The following is a 25,237-nucleotide window of genomic DNA, read 5'->3' on the forward strand; positions in this document are numbered from 1 at the left end:
GGGGAGGAGCTGCAAGCCCGGGCCCGGCCCGCCCGCCGGCACCGCCCGCGGAAACGGAGCTAGCAGCGGGATGTGACATGGCGTGCCGGGGTTGTGCGGGGCTGCTTTTACTGTTGGGCCTCCTGCAGCTGCTGGGTCGCGCAGCTGCGTGCCCCTGCCAGGACCCGCGGCTCTGCCAGCCCATCGCGGGCACCGGCAACTTCGAGGTGCGCGTCCCGGTGCTGCTGGAGCTGTTCCTGCGGGCCGGCTGGCGGGGGGGAGCGGTCGCAGTGCGGGGTGACCCTGGCTGTCTGGGGCGAGCCTGGTGTTTGGGGCTCCTGTGGTGGCCGTGGGCAGCCCTGGGCACCTCAGCCCTTGGCTCCCTGCTCTGGTCCAGCAGAAAGTCGGGTTTTGCAGCGGGGAAGGGTTTAGAATTGATGAGATGGCCTCTTACCACCTCTAGGTCTTTGTGTTCGATGTGGGGAAGGAAGCCTGGAAATCCTATGACTGGTCAAAAATTACAACCGTGGCAGCTTTCGGGAAATACGATCCAGAGCTCCTGTGCTTTGCTCATTCCAAAGGCGCCAGGGTAGTACTGAAAGGTGGGCTGCTTCATCAAAGTGTGGGTATTTGTAAGTTATCAGTAGCATAATGCTCGTAGCACTGTAATACTGTGACATTTCACGTTTGCTGCTATGCAAGGTATTAAAAATCAGTGAGGAGTTTAATTACTGAGAGGATAGCGCACTCAGGGTTATCTTACCTTCACATTTTGCATGTGCTGGTATGCAAGGTATTAAAACCAACCTGGTTTTGTGCCACAGTAATAACAAAACTCCAGTGACATCTAAATAAATGATCTCTAACAGAGAGCATCACAGCAGTAGGAGAGCAGGAAAGAAGAGAGGAGGAAAAGCCTGTAGAAGACAAGTATTTGGGTCTGTCTTCTACATATCATGTGCAGTACCCAGAGGACAGAGTAAAGACAGCGGTTGCAAGTTATTTTTAGTATTTTTCACTCAATCCTTGTATGTTACAAGTGTGAGTTTGAAAACATGAATACTCAGGAAGCGCATGTACAAAAGCTCATTAGAAAGGCAAAGTTCATCATGTCAGTCTGCACATGTGTGCCGTAATCAAGTCTAGGATCTGTCAAGACAAAAACAGGATTGAAGATGACTGTGGAAAACGAGGCGTTGAATGTAAAAGCATGTGCATCAAAGTAGAAAAAGGCAGTTTTAGCTCTCTGGAAATACAGGAAGTCAATTGACTTCAAGAAAGGGAATTTACAGTGGCTGAGAGTAGTAGGCAGAAGGAAGGAGATGATTGAAATTGTAGAAAAAAAAATCCAAAAAGAACTTTGTTTTAAACACAGCTGTCTTAAACACAGAAATTGGGAAATCTCTCCTGGTGTGGGTTCTCAAAATTATAGTCAAAAAAATAAATTAAGCCCTTTCTATTATCCAGGAATGGCACAAGGATGAAATAGATATCAGCATACGTGTGAGGATTTTTATTTTCTGGCTGTGTCAGTTAGCTTAGTAAAGACAAATCTTTTCTCCATACTGTGATGCAAATACATGTTGACTCTTGGAGCCCTCCTGCCTAGGTGATGTACCTCTTAAGGAAATTGTTGACCCGGCTAAAAGAGCAGCGTGGATATCTCAGCAGGTGGACCTTGCCAAAAAACAATATATGGATGGAATTAATATAGATATAGAGCAAGAAGTTAATGAAACCTCTCCTGAGTATTATGCATTAACAGAGCTTGTTAAAGAAACTACAGATGCTTTTCACAAAGAAATTCCAGGATCACAGGTAATGAAAATGTACCTTATACAAACATTAAGCTTAACTTAATGAAATACAAGGAGTTTTAACAACACTGCTTAGCATGTGAATACGAAAAAACATGCAGAGCTAATGTATGATGTTATCATCATGGTTAACTATGGATGATAGATATGATATTCTGTCATAAGAATCACCTCTTTGACCTATCTGAATTTAAATGGAAGAAGGGTTTATCTGAGATTTGTAGGTACAATGTTATTGTCAATACCTGAGATGCCAGTTAGTATGGCCTAATGAATCCTTTTAAAGCAAGGCCTTCCAGTGAGAAAACAGTAAACTGGTTTCTAAATTTTTTATGATTTTGACATTATATTTTAATTTCTTTGACACTTGAAAATTAATTGGTAAATTGTGGAAAAACAGAAAAACAGCATGTCTAGTCCTGAATTCACAAATAATGGCAGTCACTGTTTATTATCTAAAGTTTGAGCAGCTTCTACACATTATTGGTATCACTGTGTGCTAAATGCTGTGCAATGTTTGGGAAATACTGTCTTTAAAAGTTACAGCTCTTTGTAAGCAGAAAACGACTGCAAGAGGGCCATACATGATACTAACATTTGCTCTTCCTTGAGGTAACATTTGATGTGGCCTGGTCCCCTGCGTGCATCGATAAGAGGTGCTACAACTACACTGGGATTGCAGCTGCCTGTGATTTTTTATTTGTGATGTCTTATGATGAGCAGAGCCAGATCTGGACCGACTGTATTGCAAAAGCCAATGCTCCTTACCTTCAGACTTTAGTTGGTGAGGACAGGACCTGTCCAGAAATTTAAATATTTGTATGTTCACATGAATGGTTAGAAAAGATTGCCTTTTCTTAGAAATATTTTTTGATTGTACTAAGGTTTTCTAGTAGCCTTAAATACATGTTGTCCTGCTGGGAAAATAGCATCTCAGATCCCTCTAACACTGAGGATAGACCTTTAGCAGTTGCGTTCTCACTTGCAAAATCATTATCTCGCACTTGTGGCTGTAAAAGAACACTTCTAGCATGACAAAAGGTAGCCAAAGCAATGGTGTCTGCCTGGACTTGCAAAGAATCTGCAGCATTTGTCTCATCCTTGTGATCAGTGCGGGTTCCTTTGAAGATGAAGTTTAAGAAATGATTTATTTGGCAACAGTGTGGATTTATTTTCTGCTGGTGCAACTGTTCATACACATACACAGGGAACTGGATTGCAGAATGGATAGATTTGTTTAAAAATAAGGATAAAAGAGAAGCAATGATTTTAAATTGGAATCAGTTCTCTGATCTGGCTCCCCACACAGACCCATAAGGAACTGTCAGCACAGGTGAGACAAATGAGAATCATCAATCTGATCAATCCAGAGCTGTCTGCTTTTTGTTGCTGTTGTTGTTTTGCTAAGAAATACCTAGAGAGGATAGTTTGAGTTACTATAAATATGTTAATGCTTATCAGCACTGCTGAGAAAGCTGCTACTGGCAACTGGAAGAGTTTGAACAGAGCTTTGGGACTGTGCTGATAGGAGCTTACACCTTAGTTTCTGTCCAGAGATCATGCAAGTCCTATGCTGACTGTGGCTATAAGTCAGTTGGGAAAATGCAGTAATGCATTTTAATGTTTACTTCCATCAAAACTAGGGTATGAAGAGTACATTACTATGGGCATTGATCCTAAGAAGCTTGTGATGGGTGTCCCCTGGTATGGCTATGATTATGTGTGCCTAAACTTATCTGAGGTAAGATTAACTGTATGATTGCAAATGAATAATACTTTTTTTTTTCTTCTTCTTCTAAGGAAGAAACCAGCTAGATACTAATAATCCTGTTTTTGGATTAGGAAATACTGTGGTCTGATGGCTTACAGCATAAATCTGGGACTTGAGACTTTTCCTTGCCCTGTTTGCTTATCAGTTATCATCCTCGTTGGTAACCTGAACTCTGTAATAGCCAACCGACATGTTTGACTGACTAAAGAGCTATAGATACTATCTGTATGGGAAGAGATGATTTCCAAAGGCTCTGTAAAACTTGTATCTGCCTTCTCAACACAGTGATTAAGCTCACTGCCTAAACATTAGATGCAACAAGCAACAGTAAACCTATAGCTGTTGCAGTACAGCAGCTTATGGATAAATCATGGAATCTCAAAGTACACTGTACTTAAGAAAAAAAATGTAAGGGTGAATTAGAATTGGAAGGGAAATAGATAAGACAGTTGTGTAAGTTGAATGAGAACCAGCAAATCCTGTAACACTATGGTTTAAACAAAATGTAACTGTTTTAATTTACTTCTGTCTAGAAACAACATGACTAGCACAGAAACAGATCCTTGAAGATCTAGGAGTTTTGTACTCCCAGTGCCTTTTGTGACTTTGTTCTTGTCTGTACTGCTATTTTGGAATTCAATAACACTGTAATGTGAAACTCCAGCCTTCTGCTTTTTTTTTTTTTTTCTTCAGGATCATGTTTGTTCCCTTTCCAAAGTACCATTCCGTGGTGCCCCTTGCAGTGATGCTGCAGGGCGTCAAGTGCCGTATGGAGCAATAATGAAGCAGGTGAACAGTTCTATTTCAGGGGCACTATGGGATGAGGTACAGAACTCTCCATTTTATGAATACAAGGTATGTGTCTCTTCACAAAACGCCACACATTGTGAACTACTTGTTTGTGAACCATAGTTCTTTGACTACAAAATTTTCAGGGTTAGACTTTTTTATTTGTGTTTTCTAGTCTTCTTTTTTTCCCCATGTAGTAGAAGATGACTGGATTTCCATCTCTTCTGTTTCTAGTCTGAAAAGGGGATGTGGTGAATGAGATTACAGGAGTAAAGGAAGATTTTCACTGCTCCACAGCTATTCTTGAGAGGAAATGTATCATGTCAAAAAGGGTATTTTGTTCAAAGAAATCCTTTAGCTTGATTCTTCACTGTTACAGATTTCTGATGCTGAGGACCGATTTAAACCAAAAGAGATTCTAGGATGCTCTTAAGTTTTTCTAAACTAGTGGCTTGGGTGTTCGCTTCTGCATTTGATTTCGACATACAACTACTAAAAGGATCCACCAGTGATTGTACTTAACATGAACACCAGTGTTTGTTTCTTTGGGGAGAATTTTCAGTGTAAGGTATATAAGATCAGAAGGTGTTTAAGCATTGACCAGGTAAAGGCCACATAACTTTCCTAAGAGTTTTACAACTACCTCCAAAACCATTTATTGCTGGAAAAAAGGGACGTAGTTTCTAACAAAATTTACATGCTAGTTTAGATAGCATGTCTGACATCACAGCTATAGTTAACAAAAAACATTAGAGATTAGTTAGGTCTTTTCCTCTTTCCTTTTTAACTTCAGTTAAAATGCATCACTTTTTTATAACTTAAATTCTCTATGTAAAATTATAGCCAAGACTTAATTTTTTTAAATTGTCCTGTGTGAGAAACAACCATTAATCAGGAAAGCATTGTAATATAAATACACGTAGCTTGTATATCCAACCTTATAATTGTACTTTTCATTGTATTGAATAGAAAGCATAATAAAACTCAATTAACTTTAATATATCATATTTATATAGGGAAGTATATACTGACGTTATCTGTTTGCATGTTTTTCTAGGATTCTCTTGGTCACTTCCACCAAGTATGGTATGATGACCCTCACAGCATCTCTCTAAAAGCAGCATATGTGAAGAATCGAGGCCTAAGGGGCATTGGCATGTGGAATGGAAACAGTCTTGACTATTCCAGGGAAGCTGTAGCAGAAAAACAAACTGAAGCAATGTGGCAAGCCCTGACACCATAAGTATATGAAATCGTGACATACTTGATTTAGAATTATGAAAATTGGTCATTTCTGATGATAGCATATAGCATGACAGATTTTGACTTTTTATAAATATACCATGATTACAATCAAAACTTTGAGAACTACTGAAATTCATCTTGCTATTTTGTATGTAAACCTGTATTTTCATTCTTTATAAAGTTCCAAGGTTGCTTTACCTGTGCACTTTAACGGACTTCTCATTTTTTTCATTTTTCAAAACAATAGTAAGTTACCTAAAGCTCAAATCTAGTGTGCATCTGGTAACAAGACCAAGTGAATTTACAGGGCCCATATAATAATGATCTTCTGCTAAGGCTGCCTGGTGCAGCAGGTAGTCAGTCTGTGGTCACACAGTTGCAGACTCAGCTTTCTGACTTCCCAGCCCAACCCGTATTTCAGCAATTCCTGAAGAGCCATACTCATTCCTGAGTATGGCTCAACACAGATTACTGATAGCAGCAATCTGCCTTAGATGCAGCTTGGTGAAACTTGTGCTTAAAGAGAAAATCTTTTATACATCAAAGGAATTATATAACATGAAATAATTGCCCTTAAAGTTTTAATCATTCTTCTTCTTAGAAAAGAACGTTCAGTAAACACAAGTTTCACCATATCTGTGTATCATGTAAACTCTTTAGTTTTCAAAAGTCAAAAATCTTGGATTTTATCTTGAAGAGATAGCATTAATATTGAAAGGACTGGGATGGTGTTTTCTACCATTTCAAACTTTTCTACTTACTCAAAACTAGAAGTCAGCTTATTTAATGAACTGCATACATATTTTTCCATACACTTCAAGATCCATTCAGTTGTCTTTACTTTGTTTTTATGTGGTGTTTCCCCTGAGATAGTAGGGGATTGTATTTTCATTCTAGTTAGTTAATATTTTTCATAAAATAATTTGCCTAGGGAAATTGTGTAACTTGTTCAAGTAACAGCAGTCATGGAGAGATTGTCTGCAGTCCACAGGATTTTTTTATTAAATAAAACACTGCCTTCTAAGGTTGATAAATGCTGTTGTCTGTTTATGTATGACTTGTTTCACAACTTACAGCCACACAGCTTCTCTGCTTCTCAAAAGTGTCTCCTAACCAAAGTACAACCATGCTCTGCTTGAGTGACTCTACTAATTAAACTTGAATTAGATACATGGAGCTGGCTTTGCCACTTTAATATTAATACTTTAGCACTAAAATCTTTCTTAAATCCTTTCTGGAAAAAGAACTCAAAGGAAAGCAGACTGTACAGTAGTGTAAGTAGCACCAAGGTCATAATTATAACTTACTGAAGACAAAGCTTGCATCTTCCACTAATTACAGAATAAGGCTAATGTTTATGCAGCTTTCCTTTGAGAGAGGAAATAAAACCACTTAGACATGAAGATTTGGTTCATACTTAATATACTTAATAATGTAGCAGTAATACATTGATATTTTATAGACAAGTATACACATAATGACTAAAATACACATCAGTAAATAGCTAAACAAAGATTGCTTCTGTTCCTACGTCTGTGTAAGATGTATGTTAATCATGTATCAAAAAATTAAATGTGTGACCCAAAATCTGAACAGATTTTAGGTTTATTTCCTTAGTAGGTATGAAGGAACATCAGCATACTGATGTGATGTCACATGATTCACTGATTTACATTTTTACAACAGTTTTGTTTTAGACACATGACTAGGTTAAAATGTAGGTTCACGTAGCTGATAAACCTTTCAGTAATGAGATTGAAAAAGAAGTGAGTTGCAGTACATTAGTAGGCTAGTGTACAAATTCCACATCATTTGCATCGCTGATGTCTTTTTACAAGAGAAATTTAAGAGCGTACAAATAAGCAACATAGACGTTCTGAGCTTCTACATACATTACTGTTGAGTCATGCTCTTAAATTCCAGATTTCCCAAACTGGAGAATTAAAGCTGAATGAATCTTCTTCTGTGTCAGTTCTGCTCTCAGTGCTCGTAAGTCTGCTATTGCCTGTTTTCTCATCTGCAGAAGAACCAGACATTTAAGGAATTGTAATTTAAAGTAGTTTTTGGAGTTGATGTGCATATGTGTTTATATAACTAAGACTGACTGACTTTTATGCGGGATGGCTGAATACAGGATACATCTTTTATCTTTAAAATCTTACACGTCTAATTAGATAGACAGCTTTGTTTTAGCACTTGGCCATGGTGTCTTTCTTTAACCATGGAATTCAGTGCTTTTTCTGCTCCTTGTAATATAATGAAGGAAGCGTATCCATCCTAGATTACTCAGTAAACAGTGCCACAGACAATCTCTGTGATGCAGAGCACTGAGATTTCAAGCATTCAAAGCTGGACTGCTATCCAATATGAAGGCCTCTACCATCATTTTCCTTTCTAAGGGAGACATAGGCAGCACTGATATGGAATAAAGCAGTTGACAAGAACTTGCATTTGCCTGGAAAATCATTCTGCCTTTTTTTTTTTTCTTTATACCTCACCTAGTATGTTTCTTAAATTACTTCTTATGAAAGAGATTGCAACATAGTACCTTGAAAATGTAAGTAAGCGCTTTAATGCCAAAACTACATCTAATAACCTGACGCTCTGAAGTAATTTGGCTCAAGTGCTAAGTTATGATAACTAATACCATAAAACTTGAAAATACAAACCGTTTAGCAAATATTTAGATCTTCTAATGTTTGAGAAGATTTTAATAGTTAGTAACATTTTGACTGCAACATTTAATTAAAAGGTTCTGAGACAAACACAGAGTACCTTAATTTCTATTACGAGTTTCATTTTTGTATCATCCAGCTTCCTTTTCAGTTGATCGAGTTCATGCTGCACTGTAGTAATCTGGATGATTCTGTTATTCTACATGAAAACAAACAAGCAAACAAACAAAAAACCCAAAAACTTTAATGTAGTTCAGCATTAAGGCATATCTTCATTCCCGAGTGCTACTTCACCACTCAGAAACAATCCTCTGGACTCTTTCCAGTTCTACTCTTTTCCATCCTTCAATGCATGCTTGCCTGTCCTGGTCTGGAAGCAGTCTGCTCGCCAACAGGAGGCGGCTCCCCTCAGCAGCCAGTAGCCTTCCTTCCTTCATCCTCTCACTTCTCAGATCAGAATTCCTCAATAACAGCATACTGTTTTGCAGTTTAAGTTGTGCATATCTCATATATAAAAGCTTCTTGTGCACAGCCTAGGAGCCTAAGAACTCTGACTCCCCAGAAAGGACACTAGCAGAGTTAGACATAGCTTGTAATAAAAATGTAGTATAAAAACTTCCTATTTTTATGTTTTAGATATTAATGTTAATGTGCATTTATAAACACTGTACAATCATAGATCATCTCCCACTTTTCAGAGAAGCATAAGATACTCCATGTACTTCCTACAGTTCATATTTTCCTACTCCAGACTCAGATTTGCAAATATACTTGCTTCAATGATGCATTTATGAAATTAGCAACTGTGACTATTGGGAAGGGCGTTTACCATTTGGGGTTTTTTTTGTAATTCCTCTATGAACTTCTCCTACTTTGACACTAACAGCACAACACAAAACTCACAGCTACTCAACAGTCCAGGTGTAACCATTTCAAAAACTTCAGAGATGTCTCTTCTTCAAGCATAATTACAATTCATTACCTCTTCACGTGAAATTTTGGATTATGAGAACAATGCAGAACGGAACAATTCAAAAATCACACTGAACAAAAGGATATTTTGTAATGAGACAATACTGTAACAAACACACAGCAGAAAGATTCAAAAGCTCAGACTCAAGCCTTCAGCCTTTTCAACAAGAATGGGATGGAGTAACTTCATAGTGGCCACACCTCAGGTTACTGAGGAATATTTGACAGTTACAGCTAATTTAGAAGTCACTGGTTGATGATGAATTTGTTACTGTCATTTATATTTTATACAAGAAAGAGGTTGTGTAAAAAGATTAAATAATTTAAATACATACCTTCACGTTTGATGAATTGTTTGGTTGCTTTCGGCTATCTCTGGCTTCTAATTGCAAGAGTAATTTCTGGTGGCAAAGCTCTAAATCTTGTCTCAGTTTGCTTAAAACATCCTCCAGTGAAACCGTAGCTTTCTTAGTCTCAAAGTATTTCTTCTTCCATTCTTCACGATCTACACAGGAATATATAATACTGTTCGGTTTTGTTAATTTTATTTTAAGGCCTACGAAGACTGTAATGACAAACTGATCTCACAGGATTCAATTGGCCAATGCAGATATTTAAAATTAGCAGTAAGTTTATTTTAAAAAGAAAGCAATTTGTGAAAATCTTTGTTAAAATTACATTCACTATAAGTGCATTAGAATTTTCACACAGTGACTTGCAACATGAAGCTCTCTCTGTCTCTTAAGATATATCAAAAAGTCAAAAACCCAAATTCTGTTCAGCCTGGCAATTCTGCAGATTTCAGCTGTGCAAGTCCTCCATACCTGTTAAGACTGGGATGCCTGCCACAGTCTGAAGTTCACAGCATCACTGTAGCAGCATTAAAGGCTTTATGCAGAATTTGAGCTCTGCAGGGCCAGAGATTTTGAACAGAATCCCAGGGTTATGGGAAACAGTTATTTACCTTTACATTTAACTATGATTTCTTGAGCTTTGTTGTTACGTGTTAGCAGCAGCTGGCTTATAGCAGTGTGGCAATCTGATGGCCACATACATCTGCTATTCTGCAGTGTGTGAAATTTATTTTAAGGCATATTTTAGGAGAGCAGGACAACTGCTTCATAGAAACTTACCAGAAAAAAAGTCCCACTGTTCAAACACTGTATAGTATGTAACCAAGAATGACTGTCAGCATGGCAATCTTAGGATGAAATTAAATACAGACTGCATTGCTGTTCCTAAAAAACATACTCTTCCCTTTGTACCTTGTGAAAAAATACAAATGCACTCACTTCTGAAACTGTATAGGTCTTACAAAAATAATTAGGAGGTACAAATGCTTCTTAAAGAACCTGAGAAGCTGTTGAAATCCTTGTGAAATTAAAGGTTATTTCCAAAGGTTATTACCAAACTGGGTAGTGTTTTCTAAGAGAATGCAGGAACCATTTAGGACTTAATCTCAGCAGGGTAAATTGAGCTTGCCTTGCAGACTCATGCTACTGCAGATTCTCTCCTTCAAGTGACCAAGTTTCCTTTTTCAAACTACAGCTTCACTGTGCTGCAGAATGCAGCATGGCCATGCCCTCAAAGGACAACAGGAAGAAATGGGACGTCTTTTCCCTTTGACAAAGCTACATATCAGTTAGATAACAGTTGAGATTCCCAGTGATTTAGCTGCATTTAAGTACAAATAGCACTCTCAAAACGTCACAGTAATTAAACCTAATATCTTCTTAACTGGAATGTGACTTCAGGAAAGCAGCTTAAATATAAACTTCAAAATAATTTTACAAAGAAAATTTAGTGAGATTTCAATGAAATAACTACCTATGTTAAAAAAAACAAGATTTGTCAATCTTGTCATGATAGGCTTATTAATTCAGCATGCCAGATGCTGAATACATTAGATAGCAGGGGAAAAAAAAAGAAAAAAAAAAAAGCATTAATCTGGCAATTAGAACAGAAGGGCTATCAACATGCCAAAACCTTGGCAAGCATCAGCTAAAGGGAGTTTTAGAGTGCAGTTTTGAGACCTGACATACAACAGCCAGCAGTAGCTCTTTGGGACCTGTATGTACCCAGGACACAACTTGGATGGTTTATAAAAGCCAAAGTATTTTCAGATTTATAGGACTGCCACAGAAGTGCATAAGAAGACATTTCAGCCTTTTACCATACTATTTCTTCTAATGAGCCTTCTCATTATCAGAGCTCTTGCTTAGCTAGCTGTGCTTTCTGTAATTAAACGCACTGACAAAGAATCTGACTAACATTTTCATGTTGGTTTCAGCATTTCTCTATCATTCCAAATTCCAAAATAAATTAAAAGTGTACCATGATATCTCTTCAGTTTATTTTGTTCCAGTAGTGTTTTCATTTTTTTGACCAGTTCTTCTCTGTTTTTTCCATGAGCCTTCTGTCTTTCTTCATTTGTTCCAATTGTTCCACCATCTTGTTTTCTAAAGATATTACAATTATATTTAGCAATCATCTGGATACTGCAGGGAGGAAAGATCAATCAAGATTTTTATAATCCATCCATCATATATCATGCCAAAAACTCTGCTAGAATAGGCAGTAGAAATTCTTTTATTTTAATAAACCATCTAAGTTTTGGAAATGGCTGCCACATTAGAAGAAAACGAGAAGTCCAGCATGCATTCAGGCATTTATATACATGCAAACAGTACACATCCTGTTAAATACCTGTGGAACATATTGGAAAAATTACTTTCAGAAACTATTTAGATGTATATACATTGAAAACTCCTGACAGATAAGGATAAAAAACCTCTCGAGGACTACTTCCTGCTCAAAATATTTGATAAAATCTGTAGCAAAATCTTGCCTTAAACGATAGATGGCAAATAGGTAAGATATTATCTCAGACTTTAACTAGTGTGCGACAACAGGTCAATCACGAACATTTTTTAATATATTTCTCCTATAATCTAGCTGAGGATCATCAGCAAGTGACCATCTTCATCTTTGCTACATTCTAATGTAAACCAACAGTATTTTACCCAGTCTCCCTCCTTATCTCCCCCATTTTCCAAACACAAAATTTGTAACAATCTGATGAATAAATATATGCACAAATTCTTTCAAAAGGTAAGTATTTCTGTCTTCATTAACCAATCTTGATTACATGTTAACTCCCCAGAAATTTCTTGGAAGCACATACTTTCTGCCTGAACTGCTGGAACTTGAGCTGAGCTTACAGAAATTGCCAGAAGAGGTAGACTAGGAGAAGCAGCATATTCTTTTGGACAAGTAGGATCATTTTGGTTGTTCTCATTTGCCTAGTTAGTCAAAAGACAAGTACATGATTTACAATCCAGAACAGTTACATTAAACATACATTCTGAGAGTGGTCTGAGTGATGTGAGGAATTAATGGATCCTGAATACAATCTCTTTTTTATTCTGTGTTACCTGTAGGAATGATTACTAAATTCCAAACAGATGGACATCCACCAACAGAATCAGAACAGTCAACACTGAAATTGCAGAGGAAAACACGAGGTCCAAGTTGTACACTATTGCTAAATATTCTTGTCCATGTCCATAACTTCACAAGATGCTGACATACCCATATAAGACTAGAAATAACTGGCTTTAAAACTATGCTCATTGGCTAGCAAAAGCTGGACTGCCCATTTCTAAATTAGCACTTATAATAGCTCACAGGTGACAAGTAATAGTGAAGATATTATGCTGTATGATTGCAGGCTGTGTCTTCCTAAATATGTCCTTATTCTGATGCTATGACAATTCCATACATCTGCTTTAAATAATTTTGTATTTTAATGAAATGTTTTGCTTGAGATAAAACTAATATTTATCCCATTGGAAATAATTGAATTATAGAAAATGCCACTGATATAGTCAATATAATGTCACTATCAAGAAATTGTAAACAACAATAATAATAAATAAATTGGCTAATATTAATAAGATTGAAGTGGTTACTATATAAATAGATTATAAGCAGAGGTATCACTTCCCATGATTTCATTATTTAGAAATATGGTTGATTTTTCATTAGCAAATCTCCAAAGTAGCACTGAATGAATTAATTTTACTCAATTACTCTAAGATCTACATCAAACATTTCATATTTCTAATGAGTTCCTCGTTTTATAAAATTACCCTTTTTCTAGATGGAGGATTATGCTTACTGCTCCACGTTACAAAGAATATTCTAATTTGAAAAACAAACCTGATCATCCAGGTTTTCACCAAGAACAGTTACGGACTTGCTGGTTCTATACGACAGCAACCTAAAGATAAAATTGAAGAATTATATGATAATTAATGGAATGATGTGGGGTTTCTTATCCATTTTCTTTCACTTATTTGAAGTTTGTAAAATAAGCTTTTAGTCATGAATTGATGGTATTCAATGTTTTGTCAGAACCATTATTTACTAACCTTTGATTTTTTGTATGTATTCTGTGGTTTGGTCTTCCAGTGTTTTAAGAATTCCAGAATGTTGTGTTCTGTCTCCTCTTAGTTTGGCATCTTTTTGGTGATCATTATTTTCCACATTTGTAATTAGCCTGCTGTTTAGTTCTGTGACAGGATAACGATAATCAAAATATATAGATTACAATCATAAACTTCAAGCATTTTTGACCATAAATCAGTTCAACACATAAGATTATCTCTGGGGTAAATAATGTTTTTGTGATTAACACGGGAAAGAAATGAAAAAAACACTTGTTTTAACAATTTGTATCTATCTCATTCTGGTAACTAGTAGAGAAACATTACAGCAGATAAGGAAATCATTTAAATTACATTTCCTAAAATAGTTCTTTACTACTTTCTGCCTTTCTCTGACAAACTGGAGCTGGTAAAGAAAGTCAGCAAAACATTTTGCATTTGAATGTTATCAGCTTTAAGCTGTATACAGTAAATCTTTCAGAAGAAAACTGCTGACAGACTTCACCTATGATTTATGCAACAAAATCCTACATCCTTCATCATTCAAAACAAAGTTATGGAAAACTTTTCAATCATGTATATAAACACGTATATATGAAAATACACACATGTATTTAAATATTAACTGGCTACAAACTTCAGTTGACATGATAATGGAGGGACAACACTATTTTTATGGATTATGAATGGAAACTGAAAAGCCTTTTCTAACTCACTCTCAAAGAACACAGTATCAAATTTTTTGTTTTCTTACTCAAAGTACTATATATCAAGAACAATTTTAAATGAGATCAGTAAAGTGCCCATAACTATGACAAAATTGAGTATAATCTAATTTAATAATTCCTTGTTAAAAATTTGCAACAAAAGAAGGCTCACCTTTTTATATTAATTATAAGTTATACACAAATATTAAGATTTGTCTTTCAAAATTATTTCCTAATAAAAAATTTATTTTATCATTTTGATGCTAATTTAATAGTGGTCACTCAAATCTAATTTGAATGCTTTGGTCACTTCTTCATTTGTAATTACTAGAAATTCAGGACTATTAAGAACATTAGATAACTGTTTAGAGACTTAATTTCCCTCAATATCCTAAGACATCTCATTTTATAGAAAATAGTTAATAGATGTCTTTCAGACAACATTTTCTATCTGGGCACAGAACTGCTACCCAGTTTATGTGAGCTTTAAATCCCTCCATACTCTTGTACTATCTTCACTTCATGTTCAAAGAGTTCTCTTGCCTCTCAATTTTAGAAATGCCACTGCTCACTAGCATTAAATAACAGTAAGCCTATATTACATAGGAGGAAGGGTAGAAAGCAATTTCCCTTCAATAGTAACATAACCATGGATAAGATAACAATGAAAGATGAAGTAAATGAATTCCTTTCCATGGTTTCTTTCCTGATAACAATTTTTTTTCATTTAAGATTGCTTTTGAATTACAGGATCATTACCTTCCAATTTTTACAGTACCTGCTTAGCATTTTGTTTCCATAATAAATAAGTTCAGGAAAATGCATTGACTATATTGAAGTGTTTCTCTGTAACAGTACATAATGATAAGGAATCACTCATACAACATAAAAAGTACACTTCTTTGAAAGATAATATTATTTCAAAAATTAGACTACTGCTCTGACAGCAATACTTCAACTTATGCTGTACCAACGGATTTTTTTTACATTTAGCTTTACTCTGCCAATTTTCTAGAAAGCTTGGTTTAGCAACAAGATGACAGTGAACTGTACCCTTTGGATATGTCATGGGATTTTGATGTGTTTGGTTATTTTGGTCTTGTTCATCACTGTGGTTTACATGAAGAGTAAGAGCAGTGCCTTTGGCTTTGTCATTCCACTTAGGAGCACGAGGCTCTTTTGGATCCTGGCTGAGATGGCTATGCTGGGAGTTCTTTTGTACTATACAGCTTTTTCCAGTCCCTTGATCTGCAGGATTTAAAAGACTTGGTGTGAAGAGAGATCCCTTGAATCCAATTTGATCTACAAAATAATTGATATAGAAAAGAGAAATATTATTTCATGGTAAATGTTAACTATAATAGTTCTTCCTCTTCACTGCACTGGTTAAACGTACCTTTCACTCTGAACTGTGTCTGTGTTTCTGTAATCCTGTTGTGGTCTTGCTCATGACTCGTGTGCAATGCTGGAAAAGATTCCTTCTCAGACCATTCTGCAGGACTGTACATTTTCTGATTTTCTAGCTGATGACTGCTCTGTATGTTTTCAAAAAATTGTTTGCTTTCTGTTTTCTGTTGGAGAAGACGAGGTAGTCTTGATCCATGACCATACCTATTAGTTTCTGCATTAAATTGATGTCTTTGTTGTGTTGATGATGATAATGGATAAACATCTTCAAAATATTCCACTTGAGGTAATAAATATAATTCAGGATACAGTGCCTAAAATATGCATGTATATTAATCAGACATAAAAGAAGAAATGTACAAAGCTTTTGAAAATGATATCTTAAATGCCATAAAATACATACATAAGGGGGAGCAAATGACTTCAGTTTCAGCTCTGCTTCTTGCTTTGCTTTCACCTGGAAGATAAAAAACAGAAGATAACTGATAAAATACTTCTCTTACCAATAATGTTGTGCATTTAATAATTAATGTTGTTAATTTTTGTATTCTATTTTCTGTCTTTACATACTACATTTTTCTTCCGCAACTGATGGAGAGAAGAAACATAGAATGTTACTCTGTTTTCTGACACTGAAACTATTCTATCTTTCAAAATTTAAATCAGACACACGAGAGTATATGTTTGTGTTTCTGCTATGGTTCAAAGGACTCAACCCAACAATGACAGCAGTAGAAAGTCCGCCTTTACTATAAGTTGCTTCAAGTCAAATCTGACTAGAAATGCCAAGTCTAACGTAATTTTCTCTATTCACCTCATACAACAATACAGAATATTTGGTGTCAATAGAAGAAAAAAAAAAAGATAACTCTCCAATGTCTTGTAGTATTTATTGCTATTCTTTATGTAATGTATGTTTTCAGATTTCAACAGTTGTTCTAAAAAAAAAAAAAATCAAAGAAAATCAATATAAACTGGAAAGACCATTAGAAAACTCCATTAGAAAAAAAATAAAAATTCTGAGCTTGCAATTAAGCAATGAAATAACAAAACTGAACTGGACATGGGGCCAAATTCTGTTCTCAAAAATGGCCACACAATGAGACACAAACTATATAAAAGGAAGAACAAATTAAAATGGTTTTGACTGGAGTTCATTTTTCATTTAAAGACCTGCACTTGCAAGCAGACTACAACTCTCAGTACTGTTTACATTGTAAACGTTGTGAAATGGAACACTGAGAAAATAAACAAACTCAATAAATGTTTGATCGTGGAGAGGTAATTCACTTAGGTTACCATGACCCTAAACAATAAATAAATTAGTTATTTGGTTCACTGTTTTACCCTCTGTTACAAAGCAAATATAAAGCAATGCTAAATTATATCTTTAATTCATTGCTAACATCCTTACTTGTTTCTACTAATGTATTTAATTGTCTATTAAAAGTAAAATATGTTATTAAGTCCCTTGTCATTCTCAAGGAAGCTGGAAAATTTCTCCATTTACCTCAGATCTAACAGTGAGGAAGTAAATACACCATCTCAGTTGCTGTCTACAGTTAAAAACATTTGAAATTTTTGAAGGTTTATGCATATTTTCAGATTTAGGTTGCATCACAGTCCTGAAGTTCCTGTTCAAGCCTTTCCACCTACTTTTTACACACTACTTGGTATTTATTCTGGATTTCTGTGTGGGTAATTTTAGTGATACTGACTATAAATGAAATCAAGAGCAGCACCAACTTTCTGCCCTATAATTAGTTTCCAAATCCATTTCCAAGCAGGTAAAAAAAGTCTTTAATATCTATACATGTATCCATATATATATCTATCTAAGTATATATACATACATGTTTTTTGTGTGTTACTCAAATGGACTTTCAGTTGATCTGATTTTCAAGTTTATTTACTTTAGCTATAGTTTGTAAGACAGCTAAATATAGAGAAAATCAGAGTGAGGAACAATTATGATTCAGAGAGACAGATTTTTGATTGCATAAATCTCCTCAAGCTGTATTAGTGGACTGATTCAAGGACATGAAATGTACCTTCAGAGAAGCTTTCGCTCAGAGACTGATCTTTAAAGGCTATTGGGCAGGTTGCAGGTTCCTCCCTTTTAAGGAATTCTGACTTACTCAACTCCCATTGCAAATTCTTCAAATGCCATACTCCTAACCATGTACTGGCAATAATGACCTTGGGGGAATATTTTTTATTCATCTAGAATAGTTACATTTAATCCATTTAATCTATTGTCTTAGCATCTTCCACTGGATTGCAACTAATTACATCTGATGATTTAAAGGATAACATCCCTGTCCAGCTGTGTGTTTGTATTTGGGGAAATAGACAAGAGCTTGTTCTTGAACGCATCTAAAAACAAATGGTGACAGTGCTCCTAAAGTTATCCAGTGGATGACATCCCTGCCCAAGGCAGTGGGGTTGGAACTGGATGATGATTAAAGTCCCTTCCAACCCAAGTTGTTCTATAAGGGCTGCTCCAAAAGTAATGCCTCCTGTTTTACTACATTGGCCTACTACATTGGCTCACAATGTCAGAGGTGGATGTTGATGGGATGGCAGTAGAGGTTGAACCATCTCATCAATATACCATTAAATATTGTTGCCATACGACAGATGGCAGCAGAGGGGCAGTCTGTCAGAATGGCATCTGACATGGAAGTAAGGATGAAGCAAAAGTGTGTCAATGAACTCCTCTATAAGGAAGCAATGGCATCCATTAACATTCATTGATACGTGCTGAATGTTTATGGAGATCAAACAGTGAACATGAGCACAGAGAAGTGGTGGGAGGTGCATTTCAGCAATGTGAAAGACAAGCCATGTTTTGGACAGCTCAAATACAGCTGTAACATCATGAAATGAAAAGTGTCTCAATCAGCTCATCTACACAGTTGGCTAAGGTGGTGACTACATTGAAAAATAGCGTTGTGTAGCTGAGAATTTGTTCTATCAAATAATGTCATTATTCTCTTTGTGTATGTTGTATTTTCCATGAAAATAAATAGGAGGCATTACTTTTGAAGTGACCTACATATGATTCTATGATATTTTCTAACTGGCAGGGACTAAATCCATAGTTTACACTATAAAGCAGAAGTGCATTAAAGGGAAAAAAAAATAATATATGTGTATATATATATAAATGAACTTACCACTGCAAGCTTTTTCCCAATGCATTTTAAAAATTGGAATTTGTCTGCAACTGCAACTCCACCCAGGTACTCTCCAAGCTTCTCCCGTAGCATTCTTAATGTAATGTGTGGAGACACCCTAGAATGTTGTTATTCATTAATACATCTGTAAGATCAAACAATGATGGCTAGCTAGTAAGAGGGGAAAGATAATGATATTTAAATGTTGGCTTGCATGGAAAGAATGAACAAAAAAGGGAACTGTTTTCTGAAACAGTACCTAATTACTTATAGGTCAGAGATGTTTGGTGTGGTAGAAATCAGTACACTGTATCACGTTATGGTAGACTGTATTACAAAGGCTGTCATAACATGAGCTAGCAATATTCATACTTAAGGAATCCCATATGAAGCGCGTATATGAGAATGCCTGAAATTTGAAAAAGATTCCTTTAGGAATGAATAACAAAAGCATTGGAAACTACAGTCATACATTTCCATTTGGGTGGACTGTCAGACATCCACATTTAAGTACTAAGGACAACAGGATAATTAATCACCTTAAGTGCCAAGCACAATCCTTTGATTTTCTCTTCTCCAACACTAATTTATAGTAGGGTGTGTGTATATGTACATGCAAATGTATTTTAAATCAAAACTAAACACTGCATTGTGAACATTTCTATCATAGTTTCAGGATGAGAGAGCTGATGCAAATACAAATTAGATAATTTAATCTACTACAGGAAATCATGCAAATATCAAAGTAATGAACTCAGTACCAAAATCATCATATCATAGAATCATATTTTCAGCCTGGGTTGAAAAGGACCTCAAAGATCATCTAGTTTCAACCCTCCCTGCTATATGCACGGTCGCCAACCACCAGACCAAGCTGCCCAGAGTTACATCCAGCCTGGCCTTGAATGCCTCCAGGGATGGGGCATCCACAACCTCCTTGGGCAACCTGTTCCAGTGTGTCACTGCTCTCTGCATGACAAACTTCCTCCAAATATCTATTCTAAACCTCCCCTGTCTTAGTTTAAAACTATTCCCCCTTGTCCTTTCACTACCACTCTTTCCCCCTTCTGTTTACATGCTCCCTTCAAGTACTGGAAGACCATAATGAGGTCTTCTCAGAGCCTTCTCTTCTCCAAGCTAAACAAGCCCAGTTCCCTCAACTTTTCTTCAGAGGTGCTCCAGCCCTCTGATCATCTTAGTGGTCCTTCTCTGGACTCATTCCAAGAGCTCTGCATCTGTTAGTACATCACCTAGCAGCATTTCATACCTGGCAGGGTTTTGGGCCAGGCCTGCCGTCACTCTTCAAGTGATGCTCAGATATAGCTTGGGGTACAGGACATACTGTTCTCAGTAAATAGTATGGACAAGGACATACCAACCCTTTATCTTGGGCAGATCTTCAGCACTGATCCAGCAGAGTTGCACTCTATGCCTTCATTTCATACCCATTATATGTAAAACACCTCCAGTTCCATACAATAAAAAATGTGTTTCAGTGAGCTACAATCTTTCGTAAGTATTACTTCACACATGGGACTCAAAGGGCCCTCCTCAGGGTTATAATTCTGCCTTGGAGCACAGGAGCTGAGGACACCCAGGGCCAAGCAGTCCGCATCTAGGCCATCCTACTTTGTCTCTGAACATTTAGATTCTGCTTATTTCTTTGCTATCCACTTTTTGCCCACACCTGATGCAGATTTTGGTCCTAATGTCATTTATTTCAAGTGTATAAGGAAATATGTGAAAGATGGAAACAATTCAATACACATCCTGCCAAGGTCGTATGTGAGAAGAGAGATAACCTGTAATTTAAATATATTTCCTCTAACCTTTTCTCAAACTGACTTCTCAAAGATATGTCCGTTAAACTATCTTCCAAAATCCAAAAATTGCAAACTCTTTCAGAGGCAATTCTAAAACTGTGCATCCTTCATTAATAACACCTTTTCAAACTAGCAGAGAAATCTAAATCTGAGGTATGTATGAGCAGCAAGGAAAATATTCAATAACTGTGATAATATATCACAGAAGAAAATCATTTAGGTACATAGAACCTGGAATACACAACAGAAATTGATTGAAAAATGTTTGCTAGTGCAATTGCTATGAACATATAATGATGTATTTCTTACTTGCTGCCACTAGGCTAACAGAAGCCTAGTCACACTGAGTCATTTCCTTCAAAGTGTTCCTTTAAAAATGATGCAAACTAGAGTTTACCGCAGCAATCTCATTTAGAAATAACAAAAGTGTTGGTTCTGTGGTGAGGAATGAGGAATAAATAAAAGATCACATAGACTGAGAAATCAAGTTCATGGGAACAAGAACCCTGAGCTGCAGATGATTACACACTTAAAATTTTCTTCTAATTTCATGATTAATGGAAGTGGCCTGTACTTACATCTGGCAGTCCTTTGTTGAGCTGACACACACAGTACTAGGATCACCAAACTGGATGGGCAAACCTATCAGCACGGTTTGCACCGGCAGGGCTGCTGTTCCCTCTCCCAGGTTAAACTAAGAGAAGATTCTTAGCATATTTTATGTTTTTAAAGACAGTGATAAGGCGGTCTAGTGTTAGTTACCGCTAGAGTCTATGTACTGCAGCACTGTGTTGCACCCACAGAATAATTAATAATTAATTACTTTACAATCTTTAGCATGCAACGAATACCTAGACATATCACCAAACCGCAGAATGACTTGGGTTGGAAAGGACATCAAAGACCATTTGGTTCCAACCCCTACCACAGCAGAGTCACCCCCACTAGATGAAGCTGTCCAGGGCCCCATCCAGCCTGGCCTTGAACACCTCCACGGATGGGGCATCCACAGCTTCTCTGGGCAGCCTGCTCAGTGCCTCATCACCTTCACTGTGAAGAAGTGCTCCCTAATACCTAATTTAAATCTGCACTTTTTTAGTTAAAATCGTCATACCTTGTCCAGTCACTACAGGTCCTCCTTGTAAAAAGTTTCTCCCCCTCTCTCTTACAAGCCCCATTTATTACTGAAAGGCTGTAATAATAACTCCCTGCAGTCTTCTCCTCTCCAGGCTGAACAAGCCCAGATCACTTAGCTTGTCTTCATATGAAAGGAGCTCCAGCCAGGAGAGGATATCTAGATCATCTCCCCTCTGGACCTGCTCTAATAGATCCATGTCTCTCTTGTGTTACAAACTCATTGAAATCAATAAGAATCCTAATTTAAGCAGTTGCTTCAGAACTGAGCCTTAATGAAATAAACTCACTCCAGAGAATGCAGGGCAGACATGTTAAATGATTTGCCACTCCTGCTATGTATTTTGCACCTCTACTGCAGATTTGTGCAGTAGAGCGGATATGTGCACTTACTTTATTTGGTTTTGAGCAGCCTTTCAACAAAAGCTGCTGCAAGAATTAATACATTGTGCTCTAAATGCTCATACCTGGCTGCTGCCAATTTTTCCAGTTACATAATATATTGTCTTAAGGGGACAATACAAACTTAAATGAGTTGAAACCTGCAAATCCAGCTAAGTTGACAGGTTTTGCACATGAACAGAGGAGATGCATGTAAAAGCTCCATTCCAACACAAACCTTTACATTATTTGACTTTGCCTGCAACTTCTTCTTATGGCAAACACACACAGATTTTGTGAGCAAAGTGTTTAGGAGCACAGACCAAACTGTCAAAGTATTCTTCCACAAAGTCTTCTGAGTGCTATCTGAGAGCACACACTGTGGGCAGCCTTTTAGAAATATTATAGAAGAAAGAAGATACGCAGATGATTTCCCAGGCTTTAATGCATCCCTTTTAGGTATGTGGCTTAATCTTTTTCTTTAGATGAAGAGGGCTCAGTGACAGGCTTTCCCAGCCTCCACTGAGCCACTCCATCTGAAAGCTGGTACACCATGGAAAAGAATTCAAGGTTTTAATAATCAAACTCCAGAAGTATAAGACTGTGATTTTACAACAAAAAATATTCTGTAGCAACACTAGCACGGCTCTGAAAGTACATTTCAATGGTTTAAATCAAGGGCTGCATTGGCCTGGTACAGTACAAACAGAACCAGAATGAGAGGTAATGGCTCTAAGTTGTGCTGGGAAGTTTCAAGTTGGATATTAGGAAAAATTTCTTCTCTGAAAGAGGGGTGAGGCATTAGACCAGGATGCCCAGGGAGGTAGTAGAGTCACTGTCTTTGGAAGAAGAAACTGAGGGATATGGTTAGTGGGCATGGTGAGGATGGGCTGGTGGTGGTTTGACTTGGTAATCTTAGTGGTCTTTTCCAACTTTAATGGTTCTATGAAATAGACATGGGCACCACTTATTCTCCAGTGATGAGCAGAGAACAAGCCTCTTCTAACAGGCATAATTATGTTTGGCGCTTAACCCTAACCCTTACAGAGCAACAGCTAGACCAGATGACTGGAAGACAACATAGAGGACCAACCAAGTAAATGTTTTATAGGTGTTATCACATTTAGAAATAAGAGCGTGCTCACCTTATAAATCCAGCTGAGATGAATTTGCTGGCAAGAGCCACAGGAACTGTATTCAACTTGAAGTTCCACACTTCCTCTGGGACAAAAAAGACATGGAGCTCCACCAGCTAAACAAATCAATTAACTGTTAAGATGGTCTTAACAGTAAATATATGTTATAATTTTCTTCTTATTAACTCTGTTTTGCTTAACTGGACTTTCAGTTTTGAGGCAGGAATGGTTTATTTAATGCTTGTACAGACCCAAGCAAGGCTTTATCTGCAGTTATGACCCAACAGACTAGAACATCAATAAGCAGAACAGTCTGTGACTGCCAGGTGACGGCACAGAAATAAATCACACCAGAACAAGTAGAAACGAGAGAAAAGAGTCTGTGCTCCTGCTGTATGTCACTGTGACAGCGATGGATACAGCCTGACAAAAAGCATATGGCATGAATACAAGAATACTTCGGCTAAAATCATGCCTTTATTCATTTCATAAAAAGTGGAAAGCCATAAAAGCTTGATCCATACTCAACAGAAAGTGTCAGCAAGAAAAAAACTTTTTTTTTCTTTCTGATAGTTATTAATAACACTAATGACTCTGGAGCACACAAGGGCTCTTTGTAATGCTTGCAATGCTCTGAGCAATGCTCTCCCACAATGCCTTCAGACCTGCGGTCCTGGTGGGACCTCCTGGTCTGGGTCCTGGTTCTTCCAGTGAATATCAAATGGCGCAGGCAAGGATGGGAGACACTTCTGAAAATCATTCCCAATTTCCACTCCAGGCACCACGCAAATAGACTAAATTAAGTATTTATTCAATTGTTGAGTTACTAAATAAAAGCTTGGAAAGGCACATTCTTCCTCTCAGGTCTCCCAGAGACAGCGTAGTCTCATTTATTTTAATACATACATACATTTATTCATTTTATGAAATCTAAAAAAGCTCTATGGAAAAGTCCAAAACTACTCACCTGGGATGTCTGAGGCCTCGTTTGGCCAAATGACATGCTGCTTGCTGTGCCTGACTACAGTGGGTGCCAGGTGGGCTTCCTAATTTTCCTTCTGATTGAAACATTCTTTAAAATTGAGTTTCATGGCAATCTATTGCCAGAGAGTTACTTTATTTTCCTTTCCCATTTATGAGATGCACGTATCTGACTCTGTGCCACAGCGTGGCCCTCGATCACTGCACACACACTGCCCACACCTCCAACACAGCCCGTCACCTGGCACCCACTGGGCCCGGCCGCCCTCACAGTGCCTGCAGCACTTCCTCCTGGCATCTCCCTAGGTGACTTCCTGCACAATTGTTCTGTGTGCCCAAAGACACAAACGGGACTCCCGCAGGGCCCGGACTGATCTCTGACAAAGGGCCAACGCAGCGATCCGAAGCCCAGCCACCTGTATGCAGCACACTCCACGTCGTACTGTCCAAACATAACACGCCATGGAAATGCCCGGTTTGTCCCTTAACGTTAATACCACAGACCATCCCATCACTTCTCCGCAGCGGCTGCCGCCCGAGGACACGGCACAGCTCTCCCGGCACTCCCTGCACACACACACTTGCTACTGCTCCATGCCCTCGTGTCACCAGCCCAGGCTGGGTGCACTGCCGGTGGACGACGGCCACGACCCATTGCAGCTGGAACGCAGCCCCAGCGCTGGCTCTGGGGCTCAGCTCTTCCCCGCAGAGGCTTCGGCCGCAGAGCCCGGCGCAGCACCATCCCGCACGGCGCTCCCCGGCCCTCCGCCCCGCGGCTCCCGACGGCTCCGTA

At 37.6% G+C, this 25,237-nt stretch overlaps 2 protein-coding genes across 2 annotated transcripts; one reads left to right on the top strand and one right to left on the bottom strand.

The window, feature by feature from the left end:
- The first annotated feature begins 37 nt into the window (after positions 1-37).
- Positions 38-6,629, top strand: CTBS (chitobiase). The gene is made up of 7 exons (XM_003208743.4): positions 38-206; positions 443-581; positions 1,589-1,797; positions 2,409-2,580; positions 3,440-3,537; positions 4,261-4,422; positions 5,414-6,629. The coding sequence occupies exons 1-7, from the start codon at positions 78-80 to the stop codon at positions 5,597-5,599; spliced, it is 1,095 nt and encodes a 364-aa protein (XP_003208791.1). The 5' UTR covers positions 38-77; the 3' UTR covers positions 5,600-6,629.
- Positions 6,630-7,120: 491 nt separating this feature from the next.
- Positions 7,121-25,231, bottom strand: SPATA1 (spermatogenesis associated 1). Its single transcript, XM_010715971.3, is given in 15 exon segments — positions 7,121-7,618; positions 8,377-8,475; positions 9,584-9,753; positions 11,583-11,654; positions 11,657-11,707; positions 12,433-12,550; positions 13,470-13,530; positions 13,682-13,694; positions 13,697-13,822; positions 15,457-15,705; positions 15,800-16,124; positions 16,214-16,267; positions 18,990-19,107; positions 23,473-23,579; positions 24,431-25,231. Coding segments are annotated over 15 exon segments (1,704 nt in total). The 5' UTR covers positions 24,467-25,231; the 3' UTR covers positions 7,121-7,513.
- Positions 25,232-25,237: the final 6 nt, after the last annotated feature.

Source organism: Meleagris gallopavo, chromosome 10 (assembly GCF_000146605.3).
Source record: "Meleagris gallopavo isolate NT-WF06-2002-E0010 breed Aviagen turkey brand Nicholas breeding stock chromosome 10, Turkey_5.1, whole genome shotgun sequence".
In the NCBI taxonomy this organism is placed as follows: Eukaryota; Metazoa; Chordata; class Aves; order Galliformes; family Phasianidae; genus Meleagris; species Meleagris gallopavo.